Raw genomic sequence first — 18,322 nt, forward strand, 5'->3', positions numbered from 1 at the left:
TACATAAGTTTACTGTATTGTTTATGATTGTGTTTATGTTTTGTGTAGCCACTTCAACTGGAAGAGCCATTCTTAGACCTGTCTGTTCCACTACCAGATAATAGTACTCGTACTTCTTATGAAATTTCTTCAGATGAGGCAACTGGGAGTTGTGAAACTGAAGATAGGGAGGAAGCAAAGAATCCTATATCAGTTCAGAAACTGCTAAGAGATCATGAACTGATTACAAAACTGATAGAACCAACCACCGAGTCACCTGAACATTCCTCAAATGACTTGAAGCATTGTTTAACACTCTACACTACTCTAGATGTTCTTGATGAAGATAATAAATTTATCTGTGATCCTTGTACTGACAGATTGAAGAAGGAGTGGAGGGATAAAAAGGTGCATAAGTTGGGCTGCATATGGCGTGCAGAGATTTTTACTTTTTATGAATACATATTTGTTTGTAAATTTTCCCAAGTTGGTAAAGTATCTTAAAGTGGACATGCCCCTCAGTAGGTTGTTATACCCAAGATACTTTTTTTGTAGTAAGTGAAACTATAATTATGTAATTTTAAATTGAAGCTGTAGTTTTACGGAATTACTGACATATCAACATAATTTGAAATCATGTTAAGGAACTTTACACAAAATTACTGCATCATGAAGAAGTGAGCAAAAAGCTCTTTGCAGTAATTAACATATGTAGAAAATTTTGTGTGTGACAGTTCTTGTACAAACACTGTAGCAGGCAGCAAAGAAAAACAAGCCACCACCACCATCATCATCAAGTATTGCTGTACCACCATCATCAAGTACTGCTGTACCACCATCACCAAGTACTGCTGTACCACCATCATCAAGTACTGCTGTACCACCATCATCAAGTACTGCTGTACCACCATCACCAAGTACTGCTGTACCACCATCATCAAGTACTGCTGTACCACCATCATCAAGTACTGCTGTACCACCATCACCAAGTACTGCTGTACCACCATCATCAAGTACTGCTGTACCACCATCATCAAGTACTGCTGTACCACCATCACCAAGTACTGCTGTACCACCATCATCAAGCACTGCTGTACCACCATCATCAAGTACTGCTGTACCACCATCACCAAGTACTGCTGTACCACCATCATCAAGTACTGCTGTACCACCATCATCAAGTACTGCTGTACCACCATCATCAAGTACTGCTGTACCACCATCATCAAGTACTGCTGTACCAGATACTGTGAGTAAATTGTAATGTCTCATTTGACTCCTGCACATGTAGATTATTACTAGGTGCTATAGTTAAGTGCTTACTGCTCATTTCATGAGAGTGCAAGCAATTACAGTGATAAACATAAACTCACTAATTAAAGGGTGTGGCACCCATTTTGCTAGTGAGTATTCATCCCTGCCAGCAAAACAGGTGCTGTGCTCTTTAATCAGCAAGTTTTTAAACTACTCACACTCTTGCTAGAAGACATTGCGTTTAGCCCTTAAACCTGCAGAGAACTTATCAGAAATGCGTGTTTACACAATATAGGCACGCATGGAAACACTAGGAGGTGTAACTTAATTCTTACGGTTTACAAATACACATAAATTAAAAGCGTGTTCACTGGGCTACTTGGAGAAGGTTAAATGAACACTGTAACTACAGTGGCTTACTTGTTATGAAGCAGTGAACAGCGAGTCTCTGTGTTTCTAAATTCTTGCCACATGTTTAATTTTGATTGTGGGTTTACTCACATGAGTCATATATGGCCTGATACAAACAACAAATTGAATGGAAGTTGTTACAAGGCGATAGGATCAACTACCATCGAGTTATCGACCATTTTATAAAGGTGTGTAAAGGGTTGGCGTGTTTCCTAGTTATTTTTATGGCTAGTTTTGGCTTCACTATTTAGCATTAGGGTAAAACCCTAGGTATCGTTTTAATCCTTGCTACATACATCACAAGTAGAATGACATAAATTGCATAAACCTTAGGATGGACACTTCGAAAGTTACAGCACTTTGTGCAAAGCATGCATATTTATTAAGTTTAAATCCAGTTTCTGGATTATGCCAGTTTAAGGGTTAAGCGGTATTGTATGTTCTCCATTTCAGTGCTTGTAGTAAAAATCCTAGTGGAAAAATTAATATGATAATTCCATATGTATATATATATACGTATATATATGTACGTATATGTACGTACATGCTTTTGTACAGTGAATCTTTGGTTATCTGAACCCCATTGGTCTCAGACAGTGGTAAAACTGTTACTTACCAAGTTGAAATACTCTAATAGAACATACACCTGTACTCAAAATAATGCAACAGTCATTTCCAATTTTTGATAAACGACGATACAGGCTCATACAACTGAGAGTCTACTATACAGAGGATAATGTGCTTTTGAAAAGTTTCTAGAGAACGCCATGAGAAAATTTACTGTAGGTATGCAACCAATGACTGATCCCAATGTTCACATCCTCCATGTGTGTGTATATTATAATCAGTGAATCAGTATTGTGTCCAGTGTTGGGCTGTTACTTGTAGAAAGTAATATATTACTTGTAACTGCCACTGTAATGAAATGTGTCACAGTCATATGTTACTTCAGTTTAAAGTAACCAATAATAATACATAGGTATGTTATTAGGTAATAATATTACAGTATCGAGTAGTAATGTACTACAGTGGAACCTCAGTTATCCGGACCCTACTTATCCGGATTCTTGGTTAACTGAACTATGGAATTGACTGCTCTATTAGAGTAGTGACTGTTCTATTAGGGTAGTTGAAAATGTTGATATTTTAAATAAATTTTCTCTATGTTATTTTAAGGTTATTTATACACAGTTTCAGAGATACGGACTTTTCAGACTTATGGACCACCCCTGGTCCCAAGGGGTTCGGATAAATGAGGTTCCACTGTACTTTGGTATTGCATTACTTATTTAAAGTAACTATCCGTTAGATATTACTTCATTACTGCATTAAGTAATAAATATTACATAATGCATTACAAAACTAATGGGTTACGCCCACAATAAGTACACACTACAGTTTGTATTTTGTATACAGGAGGAAGGAAATTCACCAGCAGATACTACCAACAAGTCAGAGGAAGTAAGTTGGCATACATCCTTGAATAGCATTCAAATGTGAAATTTTTATCATCTGAGACTGCTGGGATAAGTAACGTAAGTTACATAGAACACTTTGTGTGATTATTCACAGTTAAATGTTCTACCACACCTCTTAACAATCTAGCTGTTTACTTAATAGTAAACAAGATGACCTCACCCAACATTGGTCTAGCTAGCTGCTGGCTGACTCAAGATATACTGTATATCAACAGTCACTCTAATAATACAATAGCTTTTTATTTTTTATTTTTATTAAAATTAAATTTAGTTCTGTACAACAGTCATATTTAGTGTTCTAATACAACAGTCACAAGTTACATTGTAGCTAGCTGTGCTACACAACAAAAATCTAAACAAACTAGTATTTAACCCTTAAACCGCATAATCCAGAAAACTGGATTTAAACTTAATAAGTACACATGCTTTGCACAAAGCGCTGTAACTTTTGAAGCATCCATTCTATGGCTATGCAATTTACGTCATTCTACTTGTGATGTAGCAAGGATTAAAATGATACCTAGGGCTTTACCCTAACGCTAAATGGCGAAACTAGCTGTGAAAATAACTTCTCGGTAAGGAAACATGCAAACCCTTTACATACCTTTATAAAATGGTTGATAACTCGATGGTAGTTGATCCTATCGTCTTGCAGCAACTTTCATTTAATTTGTCGGTAATTTTGTATCAGGCCATATATGACTCACGTGATAAACCCACAATTGAATTAAAGACGTGGCAAGAATTTAGAAGCACGGAAATGCGACTCGTTGCTGTTCACCACTTCATATAAAGTAAGTCACTGCGGTTACAGTGTTCATTTAACTTTCTCCAAGTAGCCCAGTGAATACACTTTTAATTTGTGTATTTGTAGGCTGTAAGAATTAAGTTACCCCACTTAGTGTTGTCATGCATGCCCATATTGTGTAAACACGCATTCCCGAAAAGTTCTGTGTGGGTTTAAGGATTAAAAAAAGTTAATTTAAAAATGAAGTAGGGATCTATGAAACAAAAAGTAGTGAAACAAGATATGAATGATGGTGTTACAGTGGGAAAGTCCCTATTTTGGCACATTAGCTATAACCTTATTTTGTACATTGCCAAAGTAGGGACTTTCCCGCTGAGCTATGCTGTTATACCATCATTCATCTCTTGTTTCACTACTTTGTATTGCAAACATCCGTTAAAATATATATTACTTCAGTTTAAAGTAACCAGTAATAATACGTAGGTATTTTATTAGGTAATAATATTACAATAACGAGTAGTAATGTGCTACTTTAGTAATACATTACTTATGTAAAGTAACTATCCATTAGATATTACTAGCATAAGAAATGTGGCCTATTATATTACTTCGTTACTGCATTAAGTAATAATATTGTAACACGTTGCAAAAGTACTGTGTTACGCCCGTGTCTAACACAACAAGTGCACACTACAGTTTGTATTTTGTACACAGGAGGAAGAAAATTCACCAGCAGATACCACCACCAAGCCAGAGGAGGTAAGTTGGCATACATCCTTGAATAGCATTCAAATGTGAAATTTTTAGATCCCTACTTCTTTTTTAAATTAACTTTTTTAACCCTTAAACCCACACAGAACTTTTCGGGAATGCGTGTTTACACAATATGGGCATGCATGACCACACTAGGTGGGGTAACTTAATTCTTACAGCCTACAAATACACATAGATTAAAAGTGTATTCACTGGGCTACTTGGAGAAAGTTAAATGAACACTGTAACTGCAGTGACTTACTTTATATGAAGTGGTGAACGACGAGTCGCATTCCGTGTTTCTAAATTCTTGCCACGTGTTTAATTTCGATTGTGGGTTTATCACGTGAGTCATATATGGCCTGATACAAAATTACCGACGAATTGAATGAATGATGGTATTACAGTGGGAAAGTCCCTACTTTGGCACAACCTTATTTTGTACATTGCCAAAGTAGGGACTTTCCCACTGAACTGTTATACCATCATTCATCTCTTGTTTCACTACTTTGTATTGCAAACATCCCCACTTCATTTTAAAATATATATTACTTCAGTTTAAAGTAACCAGTAATAATACACAGATATTTTATTAGGTAATAATATTACAGTAACGAGTAGTAATGTGCTACTTTAGTAACACATTACTTATGTAAAGTAACTATCCATTAGATATTACTAGCATAAGAAATGTGGCCTATTATATTACTTCATTACTGCATTAAGTAATAATATTGTAACACATTACAAAAGTACTGTGTTACGCCCGTGCCTAACACAATAAGTGCACACTACAGTTTGTATTTTGTACACAGGTGGAAGAAAATTCACCAGCAGATACCACCAACAAGTCAGAGGGAGTAAGTTGGCATACATCCTTGAATAGCATTCAAATATGAAATTTTTAGGAAACATCATCTGAGACTGCTGGGACAAGTAACGTAAGTTACATAGATCCCTTTGTGTGAATTTGGTATTCACAGTTAAATGTTCTACCACACCTCTTAAGGTTACGGTATAGTCACGGGCAATCATTCAAAATTTTGAATGCCTATCAATACTTTTTAAGAAGCCCATAAAACCAGTCTAGCAGCTTGAAAGGTTTTAAATGAAGGTGAAGCCCTTCATATTTAATGTTTTTATGTAGCTACAGTGTAATTTGAGGCAGGTGGAACACTACAATTTGTTGTAGTAACACAGGTAAGCCAGCCCGTATATAGCTCAGCTCCAGCTGTCACTACCATGTTTTTCCTCCACCAAATACAGCAAAAGCTGTACGCTCTATTGGCATTTCTGGGGCATAGTGATGCTGTATAGTACATTTATTAGGTCCTGTGGAAGTATTTTTGGCGTGTTTCTTCCCAGTGACTCAGATACAAGCCTTCAAAGAGCTTGTTTCACTCGAAAAAAACTACTAAAATTTCAATAAAACGTCTATACAACCAGTAACTTAAAAAATCGCTTCCACAGGACCTAGATATTTTAGTTGTTTAGTCACTTGTGTTGAAATTATAAGGATTCAGTAATCTGTTAATCTGGTTTTTGATGCATTTTTATAAAACATCGCTCTATTGTAGAGTTTCCACTCAAAATTGGAAGGTGCTTCATTTTCTTGTTTCTGGAGATTTTCACACAGAAGCAAACGAGTACTAAGTTGTTATTGGAATGTTTGCAGCAGTCGCTATCATCACAATTTTAACATATGTAAATATCCAAAAAGTGGTCACGTGACCAAAAATATCTTCCTATAGGATTTCCACTACAAAATAAGATGATGCCTCAGCCTTTTTCATTATTTCTGATGATTTTCATGTAGGCTGACCTTAAGATAAAACAAACAAGTACTAATATATTAGTAAACTGTCTATTACTTTCAATATCAGTGCAGTTTTAACTGTAAATACCCAAACAGTGGTCACATGGCCAACAATCCCATCACAGCTATACAGGATGCGAAAGCATCCTGTATAGCTGTGATGGGATGCGAAAGCACTACAAGATGTAAAGGTCTTCATTACAAGGTAAGAAAATATAATAATTGTTACTTTGATCACCCTAAAATACAATAATTTTCTAATGAGCTGCCCAATTGAACTATTTTGATATTTTTGGTCTCGTGACCACTTTTTGTATGTTTTGTGTGTTAAACTTATGCTGATACCCAATACTACAAGCAATCCAATAAATAATAAATTAGCACTTGTTTGCTTTATCTAGGTCAGTGTGTGAAAATCACCAGAAACAACGAAAGGAAGTACCTTCTTATTTTGAGTTGGAAACCCTATCTATTGTGGACCACACACCCAAGAACAGTCGTTGTTCTGTAGTAAAAACAAACAAGCACAATTAGTTGTATTGCTAACACAACACAGTTGTTGAAATTATTTATCCCTGCTTGGGTTAAAGCAGGTTTGTAATTTGTTCCTCCCACGCATTTAAAGCTATTCCATAACCTTAACAATCTAGCTATTTACTTAACAGTAAACTCCCAACATTGGTCAAGCTAGCTGCTGGCTGACTCAAGATATACTCTAAATCAACAGTCACTCTAATACCACAGTTTTTAATTTTAAAAAAATTATTTATTTTTATTAGAAATAAATTTAATTCCGTACAACAGTCATACGTAGTATTCTAATAGAACAGTCACAAGTTACACTGTAGCTAGCTGTGCTACACAACAAAAAACTAAACAAACTAGTATTTTTAAAAATTGTAAATTTAAAATGAAGTAGGGATCTATGCAACAAAAACTAGTGAAACAAGCGATGAATGATGGTACTACAGTGGGAAAGTCCCTACTTTGGCACATGATTAGCTATAACCTTATTTTGTACATTGCCAAAGTAGGGACTTTCCCACTGAGCTATGCTGTTATACCATCATTCATCTCTTGTTTCACTACTTTGTATTGCAAACATCCGTTAAAATATATATTACTTCAGTTTAAAGTAACCAGTAATAATACATAGATATTTTATTAGGTAATAATATTACAGTAACGAGTAGTAATGTGCTACTTTAGTAACACATTACTTATGTAAAGTAACTATCCATTAGATATTACTAGCATAAGAAATGTAGCACATTATATTACTCATTAAGTAATAATATTGTAACACATTACAAAAGTACTGTGTTACGCCTGTGCCTAACACAACAAGTGCACACTACAGTTTGTATTTTGTACACAGGAGGAAGAAAATTCACCAGCAGATACCACCACCCAGCCAGAGGAAGTAAGTTGGCATACATCCTTGAATAGCATTCAAATGTGAAATTTTTAGGAAACATCATCTGAGACTGCCGGGACAAGTAACGTAAGTTACATAGAACACTTTGTGTGGATTTGGTATTCACAGTTAAATGTTCTACCACACCTCTTAACAATCTAGCTATTTACTTAATAGTAAACAAGATGACCTCACCCAACATTGGTCTAGCTAGCTGCTGGCTGACTCAAGATATACTGTATATCAACAGTCACTCTAGTACAACAGTCATATTTAGTATTCTAATAGAACAGTCACAAGTTACATTGTAACTAGCTGTGCTACACAAACAAAAAACTAAATTTTAAAACTAAACAACTAGTATATAAATTTAAAAATGAAGTAGGGATCTGTGCAACAAAAAGTAGTGAAACAAGAGATGAATGATGGTGTTACAGTGGGAAAGTCCCTACTTTGGCACATTAGCTATAACCTTATTTTGTACATTGCCAAAGTAGGGACTTTCCCACTGATCTATGCTGTTATACCATCATTCATCTCTTGTTTCACTACTTTGTATTGCAAACATCCCTACTTCATTTTAAAATCAAGACTCACGGTAATGAGTAGTGTGGCCAAGAAGCACAAAGTGCGTGCTCACAAAATAATAAACACGCGACCACTACTGTGAGTCATTTACACGAGGGATCGATTACGCAATCTTTTAAAATCCGCATGGCGAAATCTCAGGCTTACTAAAAGATTCCACCTCGAAACCAAGGGTACGTAACCTTTGTATAATGAGTAACTACCACACGAAAAGTCAGGCGAATTGTTGGAGTAGTTTGTTCCATCGCCCACCCATTTACCATGTGTTAATTAAATTATTTATTCAAATGTGCATTGTTCTTTTTTTCATTTTCTTCGTCATCGCATCCCATTGGAGCGATTTTCTTTCAACCATGAAGTCGTATTGTAAAAAGGCTGCGGCTATCAGGGGCTTTTCACACAATGTATCTGTACATTTAATTTCGCTAAAAGTTGTTTGTTAGTTTATGAGATCGTTTTTGTGCTCTTTGAAGATTTATACTTGCCGCCATGACGTTGAGGTGTGAGGCGCCCGCCTCAATTCCCAAACCCAAACAGTGTGGAAGTGGGCAAGGTCATTAGCCATAGCGAGCTGGCTGATTTGATAGACACTGTGCTGTCAACTCTTGGTTTAATTGTAAGCAGTCACTGATTTGTTTTAATTTTGCCACGGTATGCCTCTACTGACTCGTCAGTGTGACTCCGGCCCATGCAGGGCCATACATAGCTATAGCCAGCTGTTTCATACCCGCTGTAGTGATACAGTTGAAGTAATTTACTGCTACATTACCTGTGCAATTCTCTAATCCCGCCCCAGCCCTTCAGTGCCTGTGAAACTTCTGTGTTGACTTATAAAGCCAGCTTCAGCGCATCACCTTTCAGTCACAGCACTTCATAGACCCTCATGCAACCACCCACAATTATAGAAACTTTTTAATGATAGCATGATATATTGTAATAGTAAACATTTACATTATGATGATCCCATAAAAATTTTTTTTTAAAATGACTACAATAGCACAAGAAGCCAGATACACTAGTGTTTGGCTATGGAGTACCACCAAGAGTTCATAATATAGTAGTGGGATCTTGGTACCACATATTATTTTTTCTTCACCATTTGCGTGATTTGTCCATTGACCATAAACTCACCCCAACATCAGTATCCACCCTGCATATACAGAAAGGGATACAGTATGGTAAGGCACAGCTAACTAAAAACATGTAATCATAGTCAGACTAACATGTCAACAAACACTTACTTCCACTATTATGATTATTGTTAAAGTGAGCATTCAACATAGTCATTCCCAAGATGTATTCAGCATACTGCAGCAATTGATGACCAATTTTGGAGTATATCACTTGACTTCTTTTGTGGTTCTCACCTACATTGTTGACATAACAATTTGTGTTGCTAGGAGACATATAAACTAGGAGGGACTAATGGTTATAGCAACACAACAGCAAAGGAAATTTTAATAAACTAGCAGTGATTGGATAGTTGATAGATAAAAGTAGAAGACAATTTGTAGTTTTCCAGTCCTGATTGTTTGAGGATAAGCACATTAGCTGAAAAAAGCAAGACAGACTAAATTTCAACACAAGGTTTATGATGCAAACTCATTATGCACCTACCAATGTGTTACCCTACCACCCCCCTTGGATGTAAGTGGAGCTTTACAAGGCAAATTGACATGAAACTGCTGCTTCACTATGGGGCATTTGACAATCATTCATTAAGCACCCAAGTATTCTTTCTACGCTGTCAAATCCCCCACGTTGCAACTGGAGCCAATGGTGGGGATTTGACCCAATAGGTTTGTCCTACCATGGGGCATTTAACATTCGGTTGTGCCCACTATAGCCCTATATATGCCCGAAGGGGGGGGGGGGGGGGGGGGTTAGTAGGGCAATACATTGATATGTGCATTATATATTATATACCACTTTCACACCTAACTTCAAAGGGAAGAGAAGGTGTATAAGTGGTATAATAGCACTGCTAGCAGTGCTCAGGAATGCAGTAACGAGAATAGGAGGTAGTATATACAAGTTATATCCCTCCTAGGAGTGATATAACTTGTATATACTACCTCCTATTCTCATTAATGCATTCCAAGCATTCTCAGAAATCATTTGATTTCTTTGATGAAACTGTGTGATCTCCTCTCCTTTAACATAGCGACACTTCACAGGATCGATAGTGGGTTTTAGAGTGAGCCAAGGCATAGATCATGGACTTGGGGAAAAAATAGTTCATTTGAAGAAGGTCACAGGTTAGATTATATTGAACATGTTACATTCAATAGTCACGTGGCAATGTCCCTCAGACACTGGGTGTAGCGCTTAATTGATTTGACCATTAGTGTTAATAGTATTCACTACTTTAGTTTATTCATGGCTAGTAAAGTAAGTACTTTAGTGTAGTTGAATCGTCTTTACATTGCTGTTTTGACACCTGGTCACACAGCGTAGTGACTGGACGTGGCACTTAATTGGCTAGGCCATTATAGTGCTGTAAACATATTCACTGCTTTAGTTTATTCATGGCTAGCATAGTAAGTACTTTATAGTGCACTTAAGCTTCATTATGAGCTGTTCAGCTCATATTTGGGCTTCCTGTGTTTAATTTCGTACCCACAATCGAAGCGATCTGCATGCTCGTGACGATACACTTACATTCGGCCTCTCAGCAGCGCCTTGTCGTTGCTCTTACGACGTTACCCACAATCGAAAGTCACATGGTCCCATATAAATACACTCGCAAAGCATTCCTGCAGTTTCCATGTACACTTGCAGGTGAGTCACCCAAGTGGAATATATTAGTTGTAACATGGGCACTTGTTATTTGCCTGAAAAATACACACGAGCACGAGGGCACAGCCCGAGTGCTCGTTTGTATATTTCAGGCAAATCACTCATGCCCATGTTACAACTACTACATATGGTGCATCTACTAGGGTAAGTAAACTAAGTCTGTACCTTGCGGGCCTAAGCATGTTCCTCTCCTGTTTTGAAAAATAATCTTTTATTGCCTGCCCCTAACTGGAGTTTGCCTGACACCTTCAACATCACAAAAAGCTATCTAAAATGGTTAATTTAGCTTTGACCATTGGCAAACTACAACACTCAACAATTATACCAGAGTATACATAACTCTATATATCTGCCCAGTTACTATATAGTAGGGTCCATGGTTGTCTCAGATCTGCACATATTATCATCACATCAATCGATTGATGCATAGTAATTATGGTAATATACTGTATGTACGCATTGAGCTGAGCCCTCAAAAATATTAACTTATTAGTTTTGTAGTAATGACTTACTTGCTAATCATTCAAATACCTGACACATTATTTCTAGCCAAAGATTTCACCATACATTAGAGGAAGCCATAAAAGTATATAGCCTTGTAGCCTTTCCTGAACTGTTGATGGAAGCATTTGTCAACTTCGTTGTCACCACCAACCATCTGGTTGGTTGAAATGTTGAGAAAAAATCTTTCATTTTAAGCTGTTTTCTCACTAGGGTTCAGCTCAACTTGTTTACGGTCTGACCCACACAGCTGCTAGAACAAGCCAGCTGCAAGGATCTGGCCTACAAAAGCATAATCCCAGGAAGCTACTATGGCGTGGGGGATTCCTGTCTAAAATTACGACGGTAGTTATATATCCGTTTACAATGACTTATACACGAACTTACTCGGCAATTCGCTGGGAGAATAGTGTGATGCATTCAGCGCCTTCATGTCCATTCCGAGGCATACATTCAGCAACAACTCGCAGCCGATTCGCCTCCACTTATTTACTCACAGAGACTAGTTATATCACCAATCCACCACTTCAGGAAGAACCATTAAGATGGTAGCCTCGACTTTGTCACTACCCCCTGTTCTTATTTTCACGTGAAACATCACGCAAAATATCACGTGAGTCCTTGAGCGAAATTGAACGGTTTGAACGAGTTTTCTCTTAGCAAGTCACTTTTAGTAGTGCTTCTAAACACTGAACTTGTAGCTTTTGCTACTGATTTAGCTAGCTAATCTGATACTGAAACTGTTATTATGCATGCATGCAGTGTCTCCTATGTAATATAATAGCCAATCTTCAGTAACTGTGTGTTCTCCATTCAACAAAAAGTAGTGATATCCTGTGCCAAAAACAGCCCAGCTGTAAAAAAAAGGCGAGGCCAAGAATGCACAAGTTCATGTTCATGGAGTAACTGCAACCAAAAGACATGATATCAAAATCTGGCCAAGAAAGCATTTACAGTATAGGCACTTTTATGCATTCATTTTCTATATGCTTAACATTATCACATCCAGCTAGCTGTACATGTGTGCTTGCAATATAAACAATACTACTGAGATGATAAAAGATGATTACACTGCATTGTTACCAAAATTAATTTAACTGAAAATATACATAATAGTTATACGGGCACAATGTGGAGTCTATGAAATTTATAAACCCGAAGGCCCGGGCTGTGCTACTAAGGGCCTGAGGGTTACTAAGGGCCTGAGGGTTTATAAATTCCATAGACTCCACATTGTGCCCGTATAACTGCTTTAGACTCTATTTCACATTACACTCAGATTACTTACCTCATCCATGGCTGTTTCTGCTGTAGGCTGGGCGAAAGCGGCTGGTTTTCTTGCGATAATACTAGCGCCATAGCAACTATGCGTCCTCACGTGACAAAATAATAGCACTCGTTAAATCACTGCACGTGAATAATGCGTAGCGATTGGATAAACCTAGATTTTGAGCATATGCTATATTGTGCCTGAAGGCGTGGAGTATATTAGAAAACAAGGTGGAGTATATGAGATTTATTACCCACCCAAAACAGCCTAAATAGAGTCTAAAATTGGTTTCTACTTGGCCATCTTTTATTTTAATATACAGTGCAAAAAGATGGCCAAGTAGAAACCAATTGTAAATTTTTAGTTAAATTAATTTTGGTAACAATGCAGTGTAATCATCTTTTATCATCTCAGTAGTATTGTTTATATTGCAAGCACACATGTGCAGCTAGCAAGCTGGATGTGATAATGTGAAGCATATAGAAAATGAATGCATAAAAGTGCCTATACTGTAAATGCTTTCTTGGCCAGATTTTGATATCATGTCTTTTGGTTGTAATTACTCCATGAACATGAACTTGTGCATTTTTGGCCTCGCCTTTTTTTACAGCTGTGCTGTTTTGGCACAGGATATATATTACTTCAGTTTAAAGTAACCAGTAATAATACGTAGGTATTTTATTAGGTAATAATATTACAGTAACGAGTAGTAATGTACTACTTTAGTAATACATTACTTATGTAAAGTAACTATCCATTAGATATTACTAGCATAAGAAATGTGGCCTATTATATTACTTCGTTACTGCATTAAGTAATAATATTGTAACACGTTGCAAAAGTACTGTGTTATGCCCGTGCCTAACACAACAAGTGCACACTACAGTTTGTATTTTGTACACAGGAGGAAGAAAATTCACCAGCAGATACCACCAACAAGTCAGAGGGAGTAAGTTGGCATACATCCTTGAATAACATTCAAATGTGAAATTTTAGGAAACATCATCTGAGACTGCCGGGACAAGTAACGTAAGTTACATAAATGCCTTTGTGTGAATTTGATATTCACAGTTAAGGGTGCTCTGTACAGTCCGCTTATATGGCTTCCCATGAAATTTAATTTGTTCTATAACTTACAAATGGTTTTAGCAAATGTTCTGTACTTTTTTACTGGATATAAGCTAACACTAGTACACAGTTTAGTACAAACCCAACTGCTAAATTAGCTTTAGAACATGAGTTACAGATTTTCCCTTTATACTAGAACTAATCCTACAATTTACGCACAAGAGCCTTGATACTTTTATGATACACTATGCTAAACAGCACAAACCATTGTGTTTTTATTTTTGTCTTTTAGCTTCTCATTCATCACATATTTATCTTTCAGGTTGACACTCCCAGAAATCCTTTTCTTTACTTCCATGTTATTCATCATCTGAACTTTGCTATTTAAAAATGGAAAACGCTCTTCTTTGACAAAATTACTAAAGTAGCTTGTGTGAAAATTTTATGTCCATTGGATTAAAAATGATGGAGTAGTTCTAATTTAAGTGAGAGGGTGTAGAATAGTAAGATGCATGCGTTTTTTGCTATGGGATACCTAATTTATGGGTACTAAAATGTGTCAACATGTCACAAACTAATTAAGTGACCATAGTGAGTGACGTTACATTCATAGAGTGATAATAGCAGTCATTACAGTACAGCTAGAAATATTGATAGATAGATAATAAGTTGTTAACAAACCTAAAGCTCAAAAACTGTTTTAGAAGAATTCCTAGCCATATATGGAAATGAGTAGTTCTTTGTGGTTGCTGTTTGCTACATAGCAATCTGTGCTTTTTATCCTGTTGTTACTGTAATACAGTTACTTGGCATACATCATTGTTGTGACTGTATTGAAGCCTATGGTTTGGTACGAAATGAAGCTTCAATAAAGCTATCTGTTTAAAACATGCAACCCAATAACTGAAGCACTACACCACTGTTCATGGTGTTATCAACAGGAAGAGGAAATAACCTAACTTGCACTCGTATGTATAGCTCCATGCTATTGAATAGGTAACACACAAAAGTGCCTTCAGAGAAACCCCCCATACAGTTTTAATAAGTTTCTACGAATATTTTAAAAAAAAATTCAACTGATGCTTTCAGCAAAATATAGCTTGACTATGGTTTTTTATCATTGTTTTATTACTTAGGCTTAAGACATGTCTTCACCAACCATAGCAACTACAATGCATGCATTATGGATTTACCTTTGTCCTCCTTTGTGTCCCATTGCTGGCTACCACAATAACCATCTGGATTGATTGCAGAGGTGTACTATTCTTTGTTTATGCCACTGCATTTTCCTGTAAAATACACACAATTGGCTGTTGTGTACCTGCACCGGCTGTACTTGGCTACATGACACTCTATCATGTTAAGTAAATTGGCAGTAAGCGCTACTGTACTTTATGATAATATTGCATTTGAGTGATTTGTTCTTGGTGTGATTTGTTCGCAGAAAGAGCCAGAGTATGCTGAGTGTTTAGTCAGCAAACAGTTGTTAATCCACGAGCTACCACAAGCCCTCATCCTACACATGAAGAGATTTCTACTGGGAATACCAGTTAGGAAGAACAACCTTCATATTGACTTCCCAGGCAACCTGGACATGGCTCCATATTGTACAACCAACTGTGAAGTTAGTTAGCATGCTTCAATGTTATCTTTTAGATAATGTAATTACTAGGTGTGATTTTGTTTCGGTGATTGTAGGTCACTTTGTTACACATACACAGTGTACTCTTCCAAATCTTAGAAAACAACAACTTTTGTTTTTACCAAATATAAGCAGACTGTTGCTTCTACACTACAAGCAATTGTCCACTGTCTTATTCAAGCCAGTAACATGTTTCTGTCTAGTTTTTGTGACAAATACTACACAATTCTGTGCTCTCCTTACTTGTTAAGAATACTGAGACTTCATGTATAGATCTCAGGACTTCAATGATTAGCTACTGCACTGTACCATTAAAGTTAATATAGTACACGACCTTGTGCCATCCTTTATGTAAACTTATAACTGTTGATCTCTACATACAGTACAAATAGCATTTACCATTGCAGTTTATATTGGTATTCAGAAGACTTGTATAGTTATGGCAAGTGTGGTTATGGGCATTAATATGTCATATGCTTAAAGAATGTCCAGTGGTTTATACATCAAAAGTACTGTGTTATACATCCAGTGTTTGTAACTATTGTCATGACGTACATACATAAAGGCGTCCCATAAATATGAGTGCCCTCAAATTCTACAGAAGACTCCTATATAGCATGCTGGTCCTAAAGCTATGTATGTGTATTGCAGGTTGACCCTGGAGAAGACCGGCAAATAATGTATGACCTCCTTGGAGTGGTACAACACAGTGGGAGTTTACATGGAGGCCACTACACAGCTTATGTCAAGTATAAATGTTATACATGTAGTAGTGAACACAAAGATGACGAAGAAGGTGCTGCAGGCACTTTTGCCAATAACAAACCTGACTCTGGGTTTGGAGGATCTGGGTATCACAATTATCACTACCGCTCTATGGAACCTCCTGGTGATCTTGAGTCTGGTAAGATATTACCAGCATCTGGACATCATTGGTTCCATACAAGTGACTCTTGGAAAGAACAAGTTACGAGAGATGATGTTAATGGATCTCAAGCTTATTTGTTACTTTATGTAAAACGCCATCAATAAATTTATTAGGGATATAAGCTGCTTTTTTATATTTGCATGCTGTAGTGTGTAATTTTTAATTAAGCATGTAGCATATAGTGCTGTGACATTTTACACTGGTATAAAAGTATAAAACACAATGTATTTATTTTAAAATTTGAAATAATTAAATGTACTAATATAAATTAATGACCAGTGCTATACTGAACCCTTGCGTGCTCCTTTAGTAACCTTTACTGGTCACCTATGCTGCGAGACCCTGAACTGTTATAGCTTTGTCACGAAATACTACAGCATGGGATGAAGTTTCTTATTTCATTTGCTCTCACCTAACTATACTTTGACTTACACATATACACTTGATCGTGAAGCATGACAGTTGAATACTGAGCAGGTGTCAAGGAAGATTGCTAACCTATGTTCCACTTTTTACAAGACCATACTGCTCTATCCGCTCAGCTTAAAGTTGGATGTTTGGGTCATTTTATGCTAGCAACCCAACATAGCAAGTGAAATTATGCCATGCATACTTAATCTTTCAACAGGCAGTCAAACTTGCAATCTCCTGTTTGTCAATGCTAGATTGTTAATATCATGGAGTGTCATTGAAAGCTGTTGAACTAATCTTGTGTTGAGTTGCATCATCATATTTTTTTTGTATTGTGTGTACATTTTATGCCTTTCCAGGGTTCCAGACTTTTTGTTGTCAGTAAGTTTAATCATATTATGTATGGCCTACATGCCAGGTTTTATACTAACACCACGATATAGTTTACACCTGTGTGGTAGACATAATATTATAGGTATGCACAGTAGTACAATATTACAGTTGTCTTTGCTTATGTAGCTACGTACACATTTCTCTGCTGTTTAAAATTATCTGTACGCTCTGAGTTGCTCTCATCATTCCAGTGTACTTGCAGGATGGCTTTAAAAGTGACAAACCTGGAATATAGTATCCGGTTATCCCAGAAATAAGACCTTTGTAGGCATGGGCTTTTCATTACAATATAGTATTACAAAATTATAATATTTTTCACTACCATAAGCGCAAGCAGTAGTACACCACTTATCCACAATGATCTATTCACAGCTACAACTGCCAAATGGCAGATTGCTCTAATAAAACACTCACTGAATACAATTTTGCCAGATATTCATTAAGTAATTTTACAAGCAACAATGAATTTTAATGCATGGTTTCCATTACATTAGCTATGTGCCCATGCAACGTATAATGTGCAATATGGCAACTTCTACATTGTATAGGGCATGCAGATCTTTTGCAGTCCTTATCAAATGATACTACATGTATAGCCTGCATAATAGGACAGGTACTACTAGAACCATCCACATTGTTCACACTTGTGTGTTAGTAGTTTTAGCTTAGCTACTGCAATTCTGCAGGTTCAGGAGTACCTGCATGCTTCCCATCATTTTGGTATACAAGATGGTGGTATTAAAAATGATATCAACATGCATACTGCGACACTGATGTTTAATGCTAGGTTGTTGTTATAATGTGGTCACTACATGTAGGGCAGGTACCAATGCTAATATCAAGAACTCTTGCTGATATATAGATAT

At 36.7% G+C, this 18,322-nt stretch overlaps 1 protein-coding gene across 8 annotated transcripts in view; it reads left to right on the top strand.

The window, feature by feature from the left end:
- LOC136259014 (ubiquitin carboxyl-terminal hydrolase 45-like) overlaps positions 1 to 16,924 on the top strand; it is a 41,812-nt gene extending 24,888 nt beyond the window's left edge. For 4 of the 8 annotated variants that reach the window (XM_066052413.1, XM_066052415.1, XM_066052416.1 and 1 more), the window contains 12 exons: positions 49 to 387; positions 734 to 1,228; positions 3,061 to 3,105; positions 4,585 to 4,629; positions 5,439 to 5,483; positions 5,532 to 5,564; positions 7,818 to 7,862; positions 7,911 to 7,943; positions 13,919 to 13,963; positions 14,011 to 14,043; positions 15,527 to 15,706; positions 16,376 to 16,924. In XM_066052413.1, the coding sequence (XP_065908485.1) occupies positions 49 to 387; positions 734 to 1,228; positions 3,061 to 3,105; positions 4,585 to 4,629; positions 5,439 to 5,483; positions 5,532 to 5,564; positions 7,818 to 7,862; positions 7,911 to 7,943; positions 13,919 to 13,963; positions 14,011 to 14,043; positions 15,527 to 15,706; positions 16,376 to 16,756 (1,719 nt within the window). In that variant the 3' untranslated portion in view covers positions 16,757 to 16,924. The remainder of the gene's footprint in view (positions 1 to 48; positions 388 to 733; positions 1,229 to 3,060; positions 3,106 to 4,584; positions 4,630 to 5,438; positions 5,484 to 5,531; positions 5,565 to 7,817; positions 7,863 to 7,910; positions 7,944 to 13,918; positions 13,964 to 14,010; positions 14,044 to 15,526; positions 15,707 to 16,375) is intronic. The other 4 variants (XM_066052414.1, XM_066052417.1, XM_066052418.1 and 1 more) reach the window with 4 other exon arrangements.
- The last annotated feature ends 1,398 nt before the right edge of the window (positions 16,925 to 18,322 follow it).

This window comes from Dysidea avara, chromosome 6, assembly GCF_963678975.1.
Source record: "Dysidea avara chromosome 6, odDysAvar1.4, whole genome shotgun sequence".
NCBI classification, from domain to species: domain Eukaryota; kingdom Metazoa; phylum Porifera; class Demospongiae; order Dictyoceratida; family Dysideidae; genus Dysidea; species Dysidea avara.